General features: G+C 46.7%; 1 protein-coding gene across 1 annotated transcript; it reads right to left on the minus strand.

Annotated features, from left to right (window-relative positions):
* Positions 1–3,196: 3,196 nt before the first annotated feature.
* On the minus strand, positions 3,197–14,504 carry LOC119035243 (uncharacterized). Its single transcript, XM_053655862.1, has 2 exons — positions 14,185–14,504; positions 3,197–4,969 (listed from the first exon to the last, which is right to left on the minus strand). The coding sequence occupies exons 1-2, from the start codon at positions 14,491–14,493 to the stop codon at positions 4,646–4,648; spliced, it is 633 nt and encodes a 210-aa protein (XP_053511837.1). The 5' UTR covers positions 14,494–14,504; the 3' UTR covers positions 3,197–4,645.
* Positions 14,505–17,147: the final 2,643 nt, after the last annotated feature.

The following is a 17,147-nucleotide window of genomic DNA, read 5'->3' on the forward strand; positions in this document are numbered from 1 at the left end:
GAGCTCTACACCACCATTCTTCTAACTGCCTTGCGGCCGGGTCCTTCTCTGGATGGGCGACAGGTGCTTCGAACTCCAGTCATTTCCAAAACCGCATCATCCTGCTTCCCCAAGCTATTTTTCCCCTTCCAATAGTTCTCATCGTAGTGAAAGACACCTTCAGTTGCCCACCCCGAGCCCCCCCGGTTAACCTGTTCAGGGCAGAAATTCCTTCCTCTTGTCCTTTGTCCAAATCTCACCAGTCACCACAGCCTCCCTCCCTGAATCCATGGACACTCTGCCCTGCAGCTAAGCTTCCACTCACTGTGTGACTGTTGTCTTTTCTCTGAATGCCTCCAAACTTCCCACCTCCTTCCCAATTCCCTTCAGAATGAAGTCCGCCTTCTTTCTCACGGCAGTTCAGAGCACTGGCGGTTCGTGACGGGCAACAGAGTCCGCAGTTAGACAAGCTCCTCTTGACCATGCAACAGAACAGGGACGCGACTCCAGCAAGGAATCCTCCGTAGGCTTCACTCTTCCCCACTTCCGCCGGGAAAACGGCGAGAGGCAGTAGCACCTTGCCAATGCTCTTGTCGGTAATATTAAAAGTGACGCTTCTTAGAAAGTCCCTAGCGCGGCGTCTGCTCCAGAAGAAGCGTTGCATCACTTTTAGCTACTCTACGGATAGTGATGAAATCTAAAATATCCCAACAAAAGGGACTTCAATATACGTCTGGTTCCCGGTCTCTCTCAGAGCCTACCCAGGTTCCAGGCGTTCTGACCCCACCGAACATCTGCGGTCCCCAGGTAGGACCACGCCCTCACACATTCCTGTCTCTTCTCTGGGGACCGCCCCGCCCCCTTTTCGCAGCCCTGAGGCTGCCCTGAGGTTATTTTTGCTCTTCAAGATTCAGCCCCTTCATCCTCTTCACCCTCATCTTTTCGAGCCCTCCTCCTTTGCCTCCCCACCACCCCCACCCCGTCCTATCCTAACACCCCTTCCTACTCCCTTCCCTTCAACCATCAGGCCGGGAGTATCCCCCAGGGTAAGTAAGGATTTGGCCTCCTTCACCTCTGTGGCACCCGCACCCCCAAGCAGCGCCCGGCACTCCGTAGCTGGCCAGGAAATGCTGGATGAGGGGCCTGGTTCACCTGCCCTTCGGCCCTTTGCCTTCAGTGAGGGAGCTGGGCCTCTTTGCCGTGGCGCCGCCCACCCCCACCCCCACCCCACGGCTCTTGGGGTCCTTGAAGTTAGCAGACCAAGAGCAGGCCTGGACCCGACCTCTGGGAGGAACTTCCAAGGTCCTTGGCAGGGTCACGGAATACGGAAATACAGGGCGTCTGGAAAGCCCACGAACGGCCACGGTCCCAGACTCAGCCTGCTCCTGGTGAGAGTGACTGAGAAAAGAGTTCAAGGACCTGCCCCCCCCCCCCCCCCCCCCCACCACCACCCGCCACGCCAATCTGTTCCCGGATGCAGAGGATCTGGGGAGAAGGAATGTCTGCTCTCCTATCAGCAGAGACGTCACGCTCGGCCTCGCTGACAGAAGTTTCCGAGGGTGTGGTAGAGGGTGGGGGTACGGTCAGGGGCTGAGAGTGAAGTACATAAAGAAAGGCAGGCAGGAGGAAGGGGGGTGCCGGAGAAGAGAAAGGGCATGGGGAACACAACTCCAGGGCCCTCGCCTCACTGCTGCGAAGGGGAGGAGGAGTGGTTAAGGCCTGAGGCCCCTTATGGGGAGGGCCGGGACTCCTGGCCCATGACCGGGAAGAGGCTCCAGAGACAAAAAAAAAAAAAAGACTGGGATCTCCACGTCCTCACGTGTAGAGCAGCATCCATGTCGCTGTGAGGATGAAAACGTAGGACGGTCACGAATCTATTCATAGCATCAGCACCCATGATGTAAATAAGTGTGACATATCAATCGACGTAAGGCCCGATCACAATCATAACCGAAAGCAGGTCCGGCTGCCTGCCGCCGAGAAAGCCGACACTCCACAGGCAGGTGCTCACGTAAAGGAAAGTGGCTTACTTTCAGGTGCTGGCCACCTGGAAGATGGGGCGCTCCCTTCTCAAAGCCCACCGCCACCTCTCAGTGGAGGCAGTGGCTTTTACGAAGAGGGAGAGGGGAACAGATCAGAGAGGTCGAGGGAGGGGGTTGAAAAGCCCTCCGCGTGCAGGTGAGCACAGTCCGTTCCCGTAGGGCAAGTGATGGTTCCCCGTGCGTCTTCCTGGCTCCGTGGATGGGTGCAGGTCAGCCAGCCTCCCGGAGCTGGGGCGCTGGAAGGTCAGAGTCTGTTATCTTCCGAGGCCCGTTCCTAGGATCCTTGCACAAACGCGATGTTGATCTACAAGCTGCACACTCGTCGGAGTCGGTCAGCACTTACAGAAACGGTGTCCAAACAATGGTGGGTCGGGTCACCATTTCCCACCTTCACAAGTTTTCACCGTCACGCAATCGCTTCACTAAAACACACGCACACACGAGTTGGTGAGGAACTTTTAACACGCCACCAGCTTCCAGACTGCGTGGCATGGGCAGTAAAAATAACCCGGGTTCCTAGGTGGCTTATGGCTCATCTTTCACTCACCTCCTCTCATTCAATCTCACAATAACCCTGGGACAGAGGGAGAAAGGGAGGGAGGGAGGGCCTTGGTTTCACTCTGATCGAATGAATGGTTGAAGGCACTGAAGCCCGTGAGGAAGAGACGCCCGGGAATGCGTGGCTCACACAGTCAGAAGATGGCACTGGGACGGGACGGGGTAGAACTTGAGCCTGAGCCCTAGGGTTTGCTTCTTGTTACATTGTTTCGGAAGAAATCAGTACACCATCCTTACATGTAGAGATAGGGTATCACTGCATGCACATGCAGTAGCTATGATTTCTGACCGCAAACTAAGGCTAAGATGTAACTTCATAATAAAATACTACCTACTGCACGTTCATACGCATCTAAAAACTGACACGGAGGTGCACAGAACACGGAGGTGGCTTTTCACTTGGGATAGTTTCGACCCTACTTTGCTTCATGAATTAAGGATACCGCCTTCCATTTTCCACATTGAGCTTGCTTGCCACCCGTTTGCTCGCGGCCTACAAGCCGGCACCTCAAGAACATGGCGATAGAGAAAATTACCAGAACGCAGCTTGAAACTGTGATAGCCACTGGACGCAAGAATAATTCTCGAAGAACTTTCAGGGTTTTGATCTTATTTTATTGGCCAAGCTTAACCTGCGCAGGGGCGAACTCTCGGGGTGTCCGGAGACACGGTGCCCAAAAGGGCTGCAGATGAGAGTCGCGCCCAGCGCTTACAGCTAAGTCCTTACATAGGGGCGAGCAAGCAAGCAAGCTTTGAACAGAAGCAGACCTGGCAGTTAGCTATTTGCTGACAGAGACCGTGCGCGGGAACAGGGTGGGGTGTCAAAATTCAAAACTAAACAGATTACGATCTGCCTATCTTGATCTATGTAGGGCATTCACATACTGCAGGATGCCTGCTCAGCCTTCGTTTGCATGCTGTCCCTTGTTCCTGTTTTGCTGTGGTCAGGCTATGTTCTGTTTCCCAGATCTCAACAAAACCAAGAATGCTTTTCACGCACTGGCCAGCTCTCACCTTAATTGTTTTAAAATTGCACTAATGAGTTCACCTGTGATCTAATGACCTGAATTTCTCTTCCCCGGTTTCTGAATGGCTGTTGATCGGGTTTGACTTTGCAGGTGCTTGCACGTCTTTTCCAGTGAGTGAGCAGTGAATGGCACAAAACAGCGTCCAATGTGAACAGGGCCCCGGAGCCACCCAGCCTACTCCCTCACTGCGGCAATGGGAGGGGAGGCCCAAACAGTTAACTAGCGAAGCTCAAAAACGATCACGTGGCAAAACTGGTACCTCGGGAGTGCAAACCTGGGGCTGCCTCGAGTCTAAGAGTGAAGGTGGCTTGACCTGGCCTCCTTTTGCCGCTTTCAACTCCCCACAGCCCAGTAATACGACCGCCAACGTGGGTAACGCGACCCGAAACAAAGATGGAGCACAACGTCCCGTTCAGCTAGGTGTGAGCAGAAGTGCTGTGCCGGCATCCTCCCGGCAACGGCGGGATCCCCCGATGCAGAACGGCGAAGGGAGAACCTCCTCGCGGGCGACCAGTACCCCAGCACCTTAGCCGGGAAAGCGAAGCGAAAGCGCGCCCCGGACACAGGAGGGAGGCAGGAGGGAGGCTAGGGTGACTCACGTGGTGAGGTGAGGTTCCCGCCTCAACCCCAGGCCCCCAGCCCCGTCCTTGAGGGACTTTGCTATGCGGACATAGACTGGAGAAATAGCAAGTTTGACTGGCAAAGGCAGCACTGGCCTGAATGGCTGAATCCGCACACGGATTGCTGTGGAGCGCCTTTCACTAGTCAACGACACCCAGGTCCGGACACCGCTGCACAGCTGCAATGGGGCAGAGGAAGCCTCGGTCCCACTGTTCGGGATAGGACACCGGGTGACTCACAAGCACTGCTTCCTGACATGCCACCGTAGCAGAGCACAGGGGCAGTTGATTGAGCGGCCCAGCTGCAAGGTGTCACACACACACACACACAAAGAGTACCCAGCTCCTCCAAAGACTCCATGGGTGGCCCTAAAAAGGGCCTTTGAGATTGCCGCACGTTAAAGCCTGCAGCAGCGGCCTAGCCTCCGAAGCCGTACAGGGTGCGTCCCTGCCGCTTCAAAGCGTACACCACATCCATGGCAGTGACCGTCTTGCGCTTGGCGTGCTCCGTGTAAGTCACAGCGTCCCGGATGACGTTCTCCAGGAACACCTTCAGCACGCCCCGGGTCTCCTCGTAAATGAGGCCCGAGATGCGCTTCACTCCCCCACGCCGTGCGAGACGGCGGATGGCCGGCTTGGTGATGCCCTGGATGTTGTCCCTCAGGACCTTGCGATGACGCTTCGCGCCACCTTTGCCCAAGCCCTTACCTCCCTTGCCTCTCCCAGACATGATGACTGCGACCTGACCACACAAGCCTCGTGGCTGGTGAGGGCAGCTCGGCCCCTGATATACGAGAGCATCGGACCGCATTGAAAGCCGCAGAGCGCGCGAAATGGTCCCCGCCCCTCCACAGTTTCTCATTGCTTTCCTCGCCTAGCCTTTCCCTTCCCCCACTCCCCACGCCGCCCTCTAGCGGACCCTGTGTACCCACAGGCAGATCCCAGGCGCGGCTTCCGAGTTCCGCAGCTGTCGTCCCCCCCCCCTCAACACACACACACACACACACACACACACACACACACACACACACACACACACACACACACACCCCTTCTCTCCATCTGGCCGCTCCCCGGGCGCATTAACATTTCCCCTCCTGAGGGAAGAGACCAGAAGGGCAAATGGAGGCCAGGGGTAGGGAAGAGACGAGAGAACCAGCGCCGGGTTTAATTCCAACGAGAGGATCCCAAACTCCGAACCTGGGCGACACCGAAGGGCTGGAAAAAAAGCAGTTTCCGAGCCCATCTCCAGAGCACCGACCGGGCCCGGGTGGGGGTAGGGGTGGGGCGAGGGGGAGCGGTAGGGGGAGGTCTCCACAATGCCTGAGTTTCGCCTCCACTTTCTGGGTATAGGTGGAAGACACCATGTGACCGCACTTGTAAACAGGACTTTTAAAGAGGCGAGTACGTTACGATGGGATCATCGGGATGGGCCCCAAACTTAACAGGAGCCGTGTCTTCTTGAGAAGCGGGGAGGGGATTCGAACAGAGACAGCACAGAAGGACAACTGTGAGAGGGCAGCCACCTGCGAGCCTATTTCATAGGTGAAAGACTCCAGAAACCATCTGCTTTCGCCTTTTCCTGGTATTCCTTTGGTGCTGTAACCCCTGCTAGACAGGGTGCCTTTCTTGGAGGTCAATACAAAGGAAGTGCTTCTCATACCCAAGGAGCAGTTCATTGGGCTCTTCTTTAACGTCCAGGATAACCTGGGGCTCCTCTGGGGCAGATAGTGGTCGTATTTTCCCAAGCCTTCTGGGGACTCCTCAGCTCTGGCAGTCCTCATCTTTAAGGGACATTTGGGGACTGGTCTTTCTCTATGCTTCCTTCTTGTGTTGGTTAGGACAGTCATTTTTCAATGTCCCTTCTGCTTGTAATACACATACTGGTTTTTCTTCTGACACATGCCTGGTATTAAATACCCTAAAGGCTGTTTCCATCAATTTGGAATGGTTGGTCTCTGGCCCTATTGGTAATTTATTGGGGTTTTGAGGCTGAACCTGGAGTTTATTAGGTGCCCCCCCCCCAAAGCAGCTCAGAGATGATTTCATGAGAAGGAATTTATTGGAAGACAGCAAGTGTGGAAGACACCAAGGATATTCAGAGCACTATGTCCCAAATAAAGCATCTGATCCATCTTTGGGAGAAATCATGTAGGTGGACTTCGGCAATCGCAGGTATAGGTGGGGACATTCCTGTGCATTCATAGTTAAAGAACATGGCTATACATAAGCATGTTTTAAAATGGCAGAAAATCTGTGCTTCTGCGAGGAAATTTCGGTATTTTAATGAGGGTGTAATGAGGAAAGTTCATGAAGTCACTAAAATCAGCAAAGTTAAAGGACACTAGAAGATGAAATTTTGTTTCTGCTAATTCTAATAGGCCCTAGGATTGCTTATGGTAGCCTCTTGTAACATCACAAATTTTGCACTAGATGTAGTCCTTCTGCAGAACACGGCTTTTTAGCTCCATACAAAAGTTACAACAGTAGGTACTGCAGCATGAAGCTTACCATAATGACTGCTAAGGCAATCAGTATCTTCTTCCATAAGGTGGTCTTGATCCCAACCAGGGGTCAGCCCATTAGGTTATCAGTAAGAATGGGTCAGATATCAAATTTACTTGTACATTCATATCCTAAAGAGCTGGAGATAACGTTCCCAGAGTTATCTGGTACACACACACACACACACACACACACACACACACACACACACACACACTCTATTCTGTTGTCAAGGTATATTCCTCCTTAGGCTCCTGTGTGAGTATATAGTGATATTCTATGTTTGAATTAGTGCATTTATCAGGGGTATTTCCATTGTTATGGTGACATTCTTTTGAAGATATCATTTAAGCAACATTAGTTATACTTTTGTTAGTACCTAACTCTTAACAGATTATGCTTTTTAATCCCAGCTGCGGGGTGAAAATTGCTAACATGATAATACCAATGGAAGACAGACATAGTGCATCCATTCTGCAAACTGGGATAGTTAATGAAATTGACAGCTGTTCTTCTGCCTACCTTTCTTGTATGTGTGCAAGAGAGCTCAGCGAGGAGCTGGTTTATAAAGAACAAGTCCCTGCCATGCCCCTGGTCCCTGATAGGCCTGTCCTTATGCAACTGAGGACTCCAAATATTCTACATTTAGTCCAAAAGATACTTTTATGACTGGCCAGAATGGAGCTCCTCTGATTGGTTTGTAAAGATTTTGGTGGCAGGGCAGAATATACCTACGTAGCTCTGATTAGATAGAAAGGCTCAGTCCTATTGCTTTAGATAGGATTCCGTAAACTTCTTTTCGACTGAGAGATCCCTATGTAAAAATGACTTCTAGGCTCTGTTTATTTTTACTTAAATTTTGAAGCCAGTTAGCCACCAGGAAGCCTTCTTAGTATGTATTGTCTTTGTCAGGGTCCACATATTGAACCTCTGTCAGACAGGGTGTTCTTTTAAGTGGTCAACACAGAATAAGTGGTTCCAGTATGCAATAGAAATTTTCACAGTTCTTCAACTTCTAGAGTACCCTGAGTGAGTCTCCTCAGTGGAGATGATCTTATTCTGCAGAATCTTTTGGGGAGCGACTTGCCCATGTCAATCTTCATATTCAAGGGGCATTTGGAGAGCAGTGCTGCTTCCCACCTACCCTGTGGGGATGAGTGGAACCTCCCTCCTCCAGTGTTTATAGTATGGACACTGGTCCTGCCCTAACTTAGGGGCCTGAGGGCCTTTCCTAAGGTGGGGCCAGGATTACTCACGGGAGGCATTTTCTCTTCAAATGTCACCTGGTCCCAAAAGAATGGCTATTGCCGAAGGAGCAGTCTAGTTTTCATTTTCGTGTCTTTCTTCATTTCATCTGTCCTGTCTGTTACTGAACATGGTAAAGGCTATTTCTATCGATTTGGAAGTGCCGTTTTCCGGTCCTATTGCCCGTTTTTGGAGTCCCTTCCTGTGTCTGGAGCACTTTGAGAAATGAAATAGGTGCCCAGCACTACCTTCCCTCCCTCCCCCTCCACAATCCAGGGAGTATGCTTTTGAAAGTGAGGCAGAAAGTAAGCTGGAAAAATTCCTGGGCAAATGGAATGGGGAAGTTGAGGTAAAATAATTAAACAAGGCCAAACAAACGGAACAACTTACAGCTAGTGAATTGCAAGACCTTATCTTCCCTAACTTGAGAGCAAATGGTTTATGCAAGGGACAAAGCCAGTGGTGATTACTATAGTGGCACCATTTGCCAGCAGGCCTATGACCTGGTTAAACCTGACGGCCATTTCACTCTTCTGAGCTTCTGTCCCCAGGACTGAAAATTACTGGAAAACAAGAATAGAATGTGAGTAACTGCCCCTATGGCTCCAGGCAAAAGGTCACACTGGTGAAAACTGAAGCTTATAGAAAACCACCCACACTTCCTGTTGCAAAACCCCCAGCAGCCCAGAGGCCATACAACAGCAACCCCTTCCACCCTTTTATAATCCAATTAACAACCTAATAAAAGCTCAAAGCACTTACCACCCATGGCTGATGCATATCTCTGCACCTAGCCTTTCCCCTCTCTGGGAAAGTAAAATAAAAACTTTGCTCTCTGTGTTTTCTTCTCTATGTGAATTCTTGCACAGCCTGCATCACAACCACCCTAACAGTTTATACCTCTCCTCCCCAACCAGAGATTATCTAGTTTAAATCATCCTGGTTAAGAAAATAGAGAACAGAGACTTAATTAATGCCACCTGTGACAGCCAAACACAAGGACAGATGAAGTCAGGGGAACAAATAACAGAAACCCGATTATAGCAAGACCCAAGATCAAAGTAAAGCAGTAAAGCTGACCAGAGAATACTCCCAAACCCCCCTATATGCTCATTTTGATACATCAGCATATTAAAAACACACCTGGAAAGCTGATGGATATCCTATTGAAACCCTCCCCTAAGATTCTCCCCAAAGTGGGGGGAAAATAATCCAGACAAAGACCTGGCGAGGGCTCGCTCTACAGCATACCCATACCCCTTCTTGGGCATGGACTTCTTACTGCCTCCTAAACCTTAGGGGTTCCCATGGGATCCTCTAGTGGCAGAGACTTAGAAGCCAGTGTATTAGAGGGGAGGAGTGTCTTGAATGTCATACTTGGACGGGGTAGATTTTACCCTATGAATAGTGTAGGGGAGAAGGTTACAGGAGAGAAACAAGATTAACATATATGTAGAGATGCTCATAAATATTAGTAATCAGAAAAAGAAAAATCACCCTGGCTGGTGTGGCTCAGTGGAATGAGTGCTGGCCTGAGAACCAAAGAGTCACTGGTTCAATTCCCAGTCAGGACACATGCCTGGGTTGCAGGTCAGGTCCCCAGTGAGGGGTGCATTAGAAGCAAACACACATTGATGTTTCCCTCCCTTTCTCCTTCCTTTTTCCGCTCTCTAAAAATAAATAAAATTGTTTAAAGTTTTTTTAAAAAGAAAAGGAAAATCAAAGCAGTAATGAGATGTCACTTTAAGCTGGATACTGTAGGAAACACTGGAAAGCTGAATAATTCTGAGGGTTGCCCAGGATGCTGGGTTTATGTATGACTGGCGCCCTCCTCGTGGGCTGCGGACTAGGCAGCTAATCTGAAGAGCAGCCTGAGACTTCTTAGGTCAACTAAGTAAACATAAGAACCAGCAATTGTGCTTCCAGATATTTTCCAAAAGAAATTCCCACACTATGCGAGTGGACAGAGAAACTGTGGTGCATACGCTCCGTGGAGAACTCTGCAGCATTAAGTGGATTAAACATATAAAAGTGGGAGTAACTGCAAGAACTTTGTCAGTGGAGAAAGGAAACCAGACAACAACCGCCAAATCTAAACTTTCAACCAATTATATTATCTTCTTTTCTAACAGCAAAATTGCCTTACAGAAAATTAGGTATGTGGGAAAAATGCTTGCAGCAAAGATGCTCATGGTGAAAACAGTGAATAGTAATAAGTCACATCAGCTGGGAGTCTATTTGGTTCTTTAAGATGACTACATTTTTCTTGTTTAATCCTGAAAACTCTGGCCCTGCCAAGCTGTTTATTATACTTCATATTTACCTTTATCGTCTGCCTTTATTTCTACATTCTGGCTATATTCTCCCTCCTTCCACAGTGAGTAGAGAGTCTCTTAGAACTAGATTGTGTGCAACAGGCTTCGACTGTGGTTTTTATGTCAAGCTTCAGTCTTCCACACAGACCTCCTTTGATTCTGAAAACATTCCTGTAATCTGAGGAAAAATTCTCAGTAACATTAAGATGAGAAAATTGAACTCTGATAAAGCTAGAATTTGCCACGGTTCATATAGCCTAGAGTATCTATCTGTCTGTCTATCTATCTACCTATCATCAGTCAGTCCATCTGCCTGCCTATTGTCCTCTGATGATTTTGGAGGAAATTATACATGCTTATTTTAAGCAATTCAAACAATTTAGAAGTGCTAAATGAATATAACAATAATCAACATCTATACATCATTCTTGAATTTCTATGAACATTTTTTTCTGATAATTCTCTATACATCCATACATATTATGTATACTAGTAACATTCTGTGTATATAATAATTCTTTGGGCTCCAGTAGAGAGATAACATGTACATTAAAAGCTAAAATATAAAGTTCAGAGTGAAAGGTTGCAATAGAAGAAAATAAGAATGTAGTGGGTGACTCAGGAACATCCAGCCCGGATGCCTGGAAAGATAGTCCCCCTATGCAGAGAAGTGGGGAACCTGGAAAGAAAAGGTAGGACTTCAGAGTGGTCAATTGTGAGACTTGATCACTCAGTGGGATGCCTAAGTGCCTCTGTTACCCTGGTAACAAAGGTAGACCCTCAAAATAAATTCTATATGATCATTTATATACATTCTAGTGGTAGTTCTGATTTCACCCAAGGAGGGAAGAGATGGCAGGTCAGGAGAGGCTTTTGGAGAGTCCCGTGCCACTTGGGTGAAAATGAGAAGGAAGTTATTTTGTTAGCAAAGTGATAAAATAGTATTATATTCCTCATTGTTACAGATGGCGAAAGGCTTTTTAAAAAAACAGCCCTTTGTTAATGCAAAAAGATGCATAATGCATGTTCTGTGCATTTGCATATTCGGCAATATTCAGAGGCTGCGATGCAAACAGAGGGTTCAGTTACCCCATTTCATAGTAGTATTTAGTGGAGTAGCAGGATGGGAATGAGGCCACTGTTGATATTACTGTGAAGAACATGTATAGGTATTGGTTTAAAAACAAGATATCTTGGAGTAATTTAAGAGAAAAAAGAAACATAGCTATTGATTACAAAATTCAATACTATTAAAAATACAGACCAATAATCTGTAAAACAAGCTGACTACGGTTTTTATTCATACATCTTTTTTGTTTACCCTAAATACTTGGGTAAACAAAATAAGCTTTTGTTTACCCAAAACGAAGAGAAAATAAGCTTTTACCTTTTTCCTCTTGTAATATTTTGTATTACAGCAAACTTACTAGGCTCAGTTACCTAATTTTTGTTTCCACTAAACCAAACAAAATTCAACATTGTGGTGAACAAATATAGGGTAGTATATATTGATTCTAAATACTTTTGTTTCATTAAAAGAAAAAAGTGTTACACAGATCAGTGGTTCTCAAATCTTAAAATGTGTATCAGAATCACCTGGAGGGTTTGTTAAAACATAGATAGGTTTTACCCCCCAGAGGTTCTCTCATTTAATAGGTATGGGCTGGGTCCAAGATGTTGTAGTTCTAAAAAGTTCCCAGGTGATCTGATGCTTCCAGCTAGATTATAGCTCACACTTTGAAGCACTAGCTTAGCCAGTGGATTGTTTTCCCTCCACTCCTCCCATTATTCTTTGATTTCTCTTCAAATCTTTAATATGTTCTTCTCCAGAGTATCTCAGTGAACCTCAGATATATTCAACCTACATTGCCTTTAAAGTTAAAAAAAAATCAGTGACATTTGCAATAGGAATGCTATCAGTTGCAACTGAGATTTTAATTGAAAGGGAAAATGAAACATCTTTAACACCAAACCCTCTGATTTATTTCTCACCTGGAGCTTTTCCCAAACATTGTTCTTGTAACTCTTTCCCTGGTCCTCCTCCCTCTCCCCTTCACTGTGTATCTCAGGAAGATGCAAGGCATTCTGCCCCTTATTCAAAGCCTGACACAAGCCCCAACTCCACAGCCATGCTTTCCCACTTCCCAGCGGCCAGTGACTTCTGTCATTACCATATTCTAGTGGAAGGATTGCTATAGTAATTATCATCTATATTTATCTATTTAATGTTAAAAATTTTGTATTGTTTTCTGCATTTCTTAAGATTTTATTTATTTTTAGAGAGGAGAAGTGGGGGAGAAAGAGAGGGAGAGAAACATCAACGTGTGGTTGCCTCTTGAGCATCCCTACCTTAGCCCTGGCATGTGCCCTGAATGGGAATTGAACCCACAATACTTTGGTTCACAGGCCCACACTTAATCCACTGAACCACACCAGCCAGGGCTGTTTTCTAGATTTCTTAGCATACTCAATTATATGCTACCATGTGGTATTCAACCATATATGTAAGTATGTATGTATATATTTTATTTATGTTTCTTCTCCATTCTGATAAGCTCCTAGAGGGTCAGTCACGTCCTTTGACTTAAGCACCTTGTTTTAGACCTAGTTCACCTTCAAGTGTTTGGTTCTAATGAGAACAGCTGAATACAGAGGAACAGCTGGCTTTTCTTTTGGGAGCTGACATAATTTCTTTTTTCCGTCAACTACTATATAGCCAAGTTTAGCTGTAAAATTATAGGGGTAGAATGCTGAAAATGTCTTTTACTTAGAAATGTAATAGCTTATAAACTATAATTAGGCTTAAGGAGTAGCGGGGTAAACCTACCACATTTCAAGAAAATATAGAAGCGGTAGTACAGAGAATGACTTTACTCATTACTGTGCAGATACAGAATAATTTATTTGCTCTTGCCTCACCAGTGATTAAATTGTACTTTCTATATTGATGGTGGATATATTCCTGCAGGCCTCTCATTCCTAACTACAACAGCCCCTATCGGGAAAGTTACACATGTGAATCGTTACTTGAAGATTTGCTTTCAAGTCATTAAGATTATTAATTTGTTTTGCTATTATAGGATATCGTCTCTGCATTTCTATCTTTACAGCATTGTCCCTGAAAGACAATTATCTCATAGGTCTTTGACTAAATTTCCTTGAATGTAGTACCAAGTAACCAAAATCTTTTAAAAAATGTAAGGTACAGAAGACGCTTGTGAGACTTTTTATTGAACACCAAACACAGGAAACCAAGACTTTCTACACACTGGTCAGACAACTGCCGTTTTACAGTTGCACTGAAGAACTCGACTTGACATCTGCCCCACCCTGTGTTGGGCTGTTTGAACGGTTGATAACTGGATTTGATGAATTTGCAAGTACTCCTGCATCTTTTCAAGTGAGCACATCACAAAACTGCATCCTTAGTTCAGGCCCTTGGAGCCACCTGGCTCACCCCCCAACAGAAGAGGTGGAAATGAAGCCCAGGTTACAAGACTCAAAAATGATTAAGAGGCAGAACTTCCATGTAGATCATAAACCTGCGGCCGCCTTCCCGCTTTGCTCAAACGTGGCCAAACTGGAGATAAGAGGGTCAATTGACCTCTCCTGGTTTTCCTTTCCCACAGCCTAGTTTAACAAGCGATCACACTAACAACTTGAAATACTGCTTCAACCTGGAGCATTGAACGGCTTAGGCTTTTAAAGCTTAAGTTAAATTAAAGGGAGCTCCTGAAACTTAGGCGGCCACTCCACGAACACACACTTGCCAGTAAGTCCTAAAGGAAACTACTTACATTGCGAAATCAGGCCTACAGCTCCTTCAAAATACACATGGGTGGCCCTAAAAAGGGCCTTTGGGACTGTCACGTTTTAGGATTCAACAGACTTAACCTCCAAAGCCATACAAAGTGCGTCCCTGTCGCTTCAGGGCGTACACCACATCCATGGCAGTGACCGTCTTGCGCTTGGCGTGCTCCGTGTAGGTCACCGCGTCCCGGATGACGTTCTCCAAGAACACCTTCAGGACGCCCCGGGTCTCCTCGTAAATGAGGCCCGAGATGCGCTTCACTCCCCCACGCCGAGCGAGACGGCGGATGGCGGGCTTGGTGATGCCCTGGATGTTATCTCGCAAGACTTTGCGATGACGCTTGGCGCCACCTTTGCCCAAGCCCTTACCTCCCTTGCCTCTCCCAGACATGATAACTCCAATCTGACAACAAAAGATCTCAGTGCCCGGGTGGCCAGCTCGGCCCCTGATATACAAGAGTATCGGACCGGATTGAAAACCTCAAGCCATGGGCGGGAAGCCGTCAAAATCGTCCCCGCCCAACCGCAGTTTTTTATTTCATTGCTCACGCGTCCTATACCTTCCCCCTCCACACACCGCCCTCTAGCGGCCCTGTCTGCCACAACCAGGTCCCAAGCCGGGGCTTCCGGATTCCGCAGCTGTTTTCCTTCGGTTCTCGCTACCTATCCTGTAACTCTTTCTAGATCTCTAAAATCGACTCTTTTCAGCCAGGATTTTGTTTTCAAATTGAGGCCCCACACAGAGCCCAGAAATTTGCCGAAACGGGTTTCTCAAGAGGAAGGACAACTGCTCCACATTGAGTCATTACCAGAAACTGCCCAGTTGATTGGGATCCTTACTGATACCATGTTCATTACCAGGGCCTTCTGTAGGCAAGTCCATGAGAAGATGTGGTTTCTCCATCATAAAGAAGCAGAGTTTTTCTGAGAAAGGATTCTTTTATTTTATTTGTTTACTCATGTATTCAAACATATTGCATGCCTTCTTTCATCTCTCCTTTGGCTCCAACTACCTTCTGTATGCCAATGTGTAGTAATGAATTTCAAAGCGGTATTTTTATCCAGATTTCTAGGCTTCAGAGCTGTACATCCATCCCGGCTGTTGCTCTTCATTCATTTTTAAACTCAAAACTCAAACTCCCCAAAAATCAAATTTTAAAATGAAAATCTCTAAGGTGCAACTGCCATGGGGGCTGAGAAGATTTATTCCCTCACACCTACCCCTTTTCTCCGTCTGTTCACTGAATGATACCACTGTACATCACATGTTTAAAACAGCACCTTGAAATTCACAGATGTTGAGGGGTAGTAGAAGATGCCACCCCAAAATAAGACTAGTGGTTCAGGACATGCCGAACAAAAATGCTGCTTTGGTATATTGATTTTTTTGAGCCATAGGTACTTAAAAAATAAGAAATGCTAGGACAAGGCCCTGGCTGGTGTAGCTCAGTGGATTGAGCGCAGGCGGGCCTGTGAACCAGACAATTGTGGTTGGATTCCCAGTCAGGACACATGCCTAGGTTGCAGACCAGTTCCCTGCAGGCCAGTTCCCAGCAGGGGACGCACGAAAGGCAACCATACATTGATGTTTCTCTCCCTCTCTCCTTCCCTTCCCCTCTAAAGATAAATACATAAAAAAAAAAAAAAAAAAAGAAATGCTAGGACAGACTTTTGAACTCCCCCTATCTGAGTAAAGACAGGTCCCCCCACCAAACTCAATTGCCTGGGCTGAAGAATTAAATAAGACTGATCAAAAGGAATAAAGCATACAAATTTTAATGTTTGTATTTGTACACAGTAGCCTTCAGAAGGAAATTAAGACCTGAAGAGCCCATTGAGCCCCAAGTGTGTACATCCCTTCTAAAAACCATGATTCTGAGGCTGGGGCTGGGACAGCAAATAGTGGGACAACAGCCAGGATACGTATGGGGGTAAGTCGTGGAAAATATGGGTTATTTTAGTGGATTGGTTTGTACAGCTCCATTTTGATGTTAATTCCATGACTCTGATGTAATGAATATTCTTCTCTTCCTGGTACCGGAAGGGTATCTCTCAAGTGGGAAATTTTATGAGCTACTTTTAGATAAGAGGGGCGGGTCAGAGAGCCCTTCCTGCATCAGCTGTTTCTCAAGTTCCTTCAGCTCAAAATCAATTTACCAAAGTGGCATGTTTGGGGGAAACATGTTCTGCATCCCACTAAACTCATAGCTGCTATAGGGAAGGTGAAATTTCACTTCTGCTGTTAGAGTTTTTGGCTGGGCCCGAGAATGAAATTAATGGGAGACATTAACAGGAGGACGCATACACATTTACATACTGTAAGTTTTACTTTCCACTGGAGTCCTTGTCAAGAACTGAAGGATCAAAGACTCGGTTAGAGCTGAACACTTACATACTGAATTGGACACAGACTAGTCAATTGGGAAAATGTAACATGGCAACAGGGTTTGAATTGGTGCATTAACAGTGGGAAAGTGACCGGGAAGATAAGGGTTAGTTTAACAAGATTCATTTGAGGTTTCTGTCAGCTTTGCACCTGCTGTTCTTCAAGTGAATGTAGGCATGTCATATTCTGCCACTGATGGGGTACAGGACACACTACACCAAAATATGGCCCCTTCGCGTATTAAATATTTTAATGTGGCCTTCCATATTAAAGTGGTCTTCCCACGGAATTTCCCCCCTGAAACGGGTCATAAAACCCTCTTATGTGCGATGCCCTGCCTAGATCTAGAGGAAAGGAGCATTCCTATCTTTAAAGGCAAAGGGACACACAGAAGGGCCCCCACAGGCCTTGCACTTTTCCCCAGGTTCCTATATTTACCTCATGCTCTGTAACCCGTCTCATTTTTACATGACTGCCCACACTTCATTAAACCTAGCACAAAAATACTCAAGTATAACTGTCTCTTCAGATCTTCATTTCTGTATGAAGATTTCTGTGTCACGTAAAACATATGAAATAAATTCATGTGTTTTTCTCCTGTTAATCTGTCTTTGGCAGTTTAATTTTCAGATCCAGCCAGGGACCCCAAGAGGGTGGAG

The sequence above is a fragment of the Artibeus jamaicensis genome, unplaced genomic scaffold, assembly GCF_021234435.1.
Source record: "Artibeus jamaicensis isolate MK-2021 breed Jamaican fruit bat unplaced genomic scaffold, CSHL_Jam_final scaffold_1689, whole genome shotgun sequence".
In the NCBI taxonomy this organism is placed as follows: Eukaryota; Metazoa; Chordata; class Mammalia; order Chiroptera; family Phyllostomidae; genus Artibeus; species Artibeus jamaicensis.

Excerpts from the sequence above, each read along its gene's own strand:
- LOC119035243 (XM_053655862.1), bottom strand. The coding sequence starts at position 14,493 with ATGTCTGGGAGAGGCAAGGGAGGTAAGGGCTTGGGCAAAGGTGGCGCC. Across the intron at positions 4,970-14,184 it reads CTTTGTATGGCTTTGGAGGT|GTCGCAGTCATCATGTCTGG; the intron begins TAAGTCTGTTGA and ends TTGTGTGGTCAG.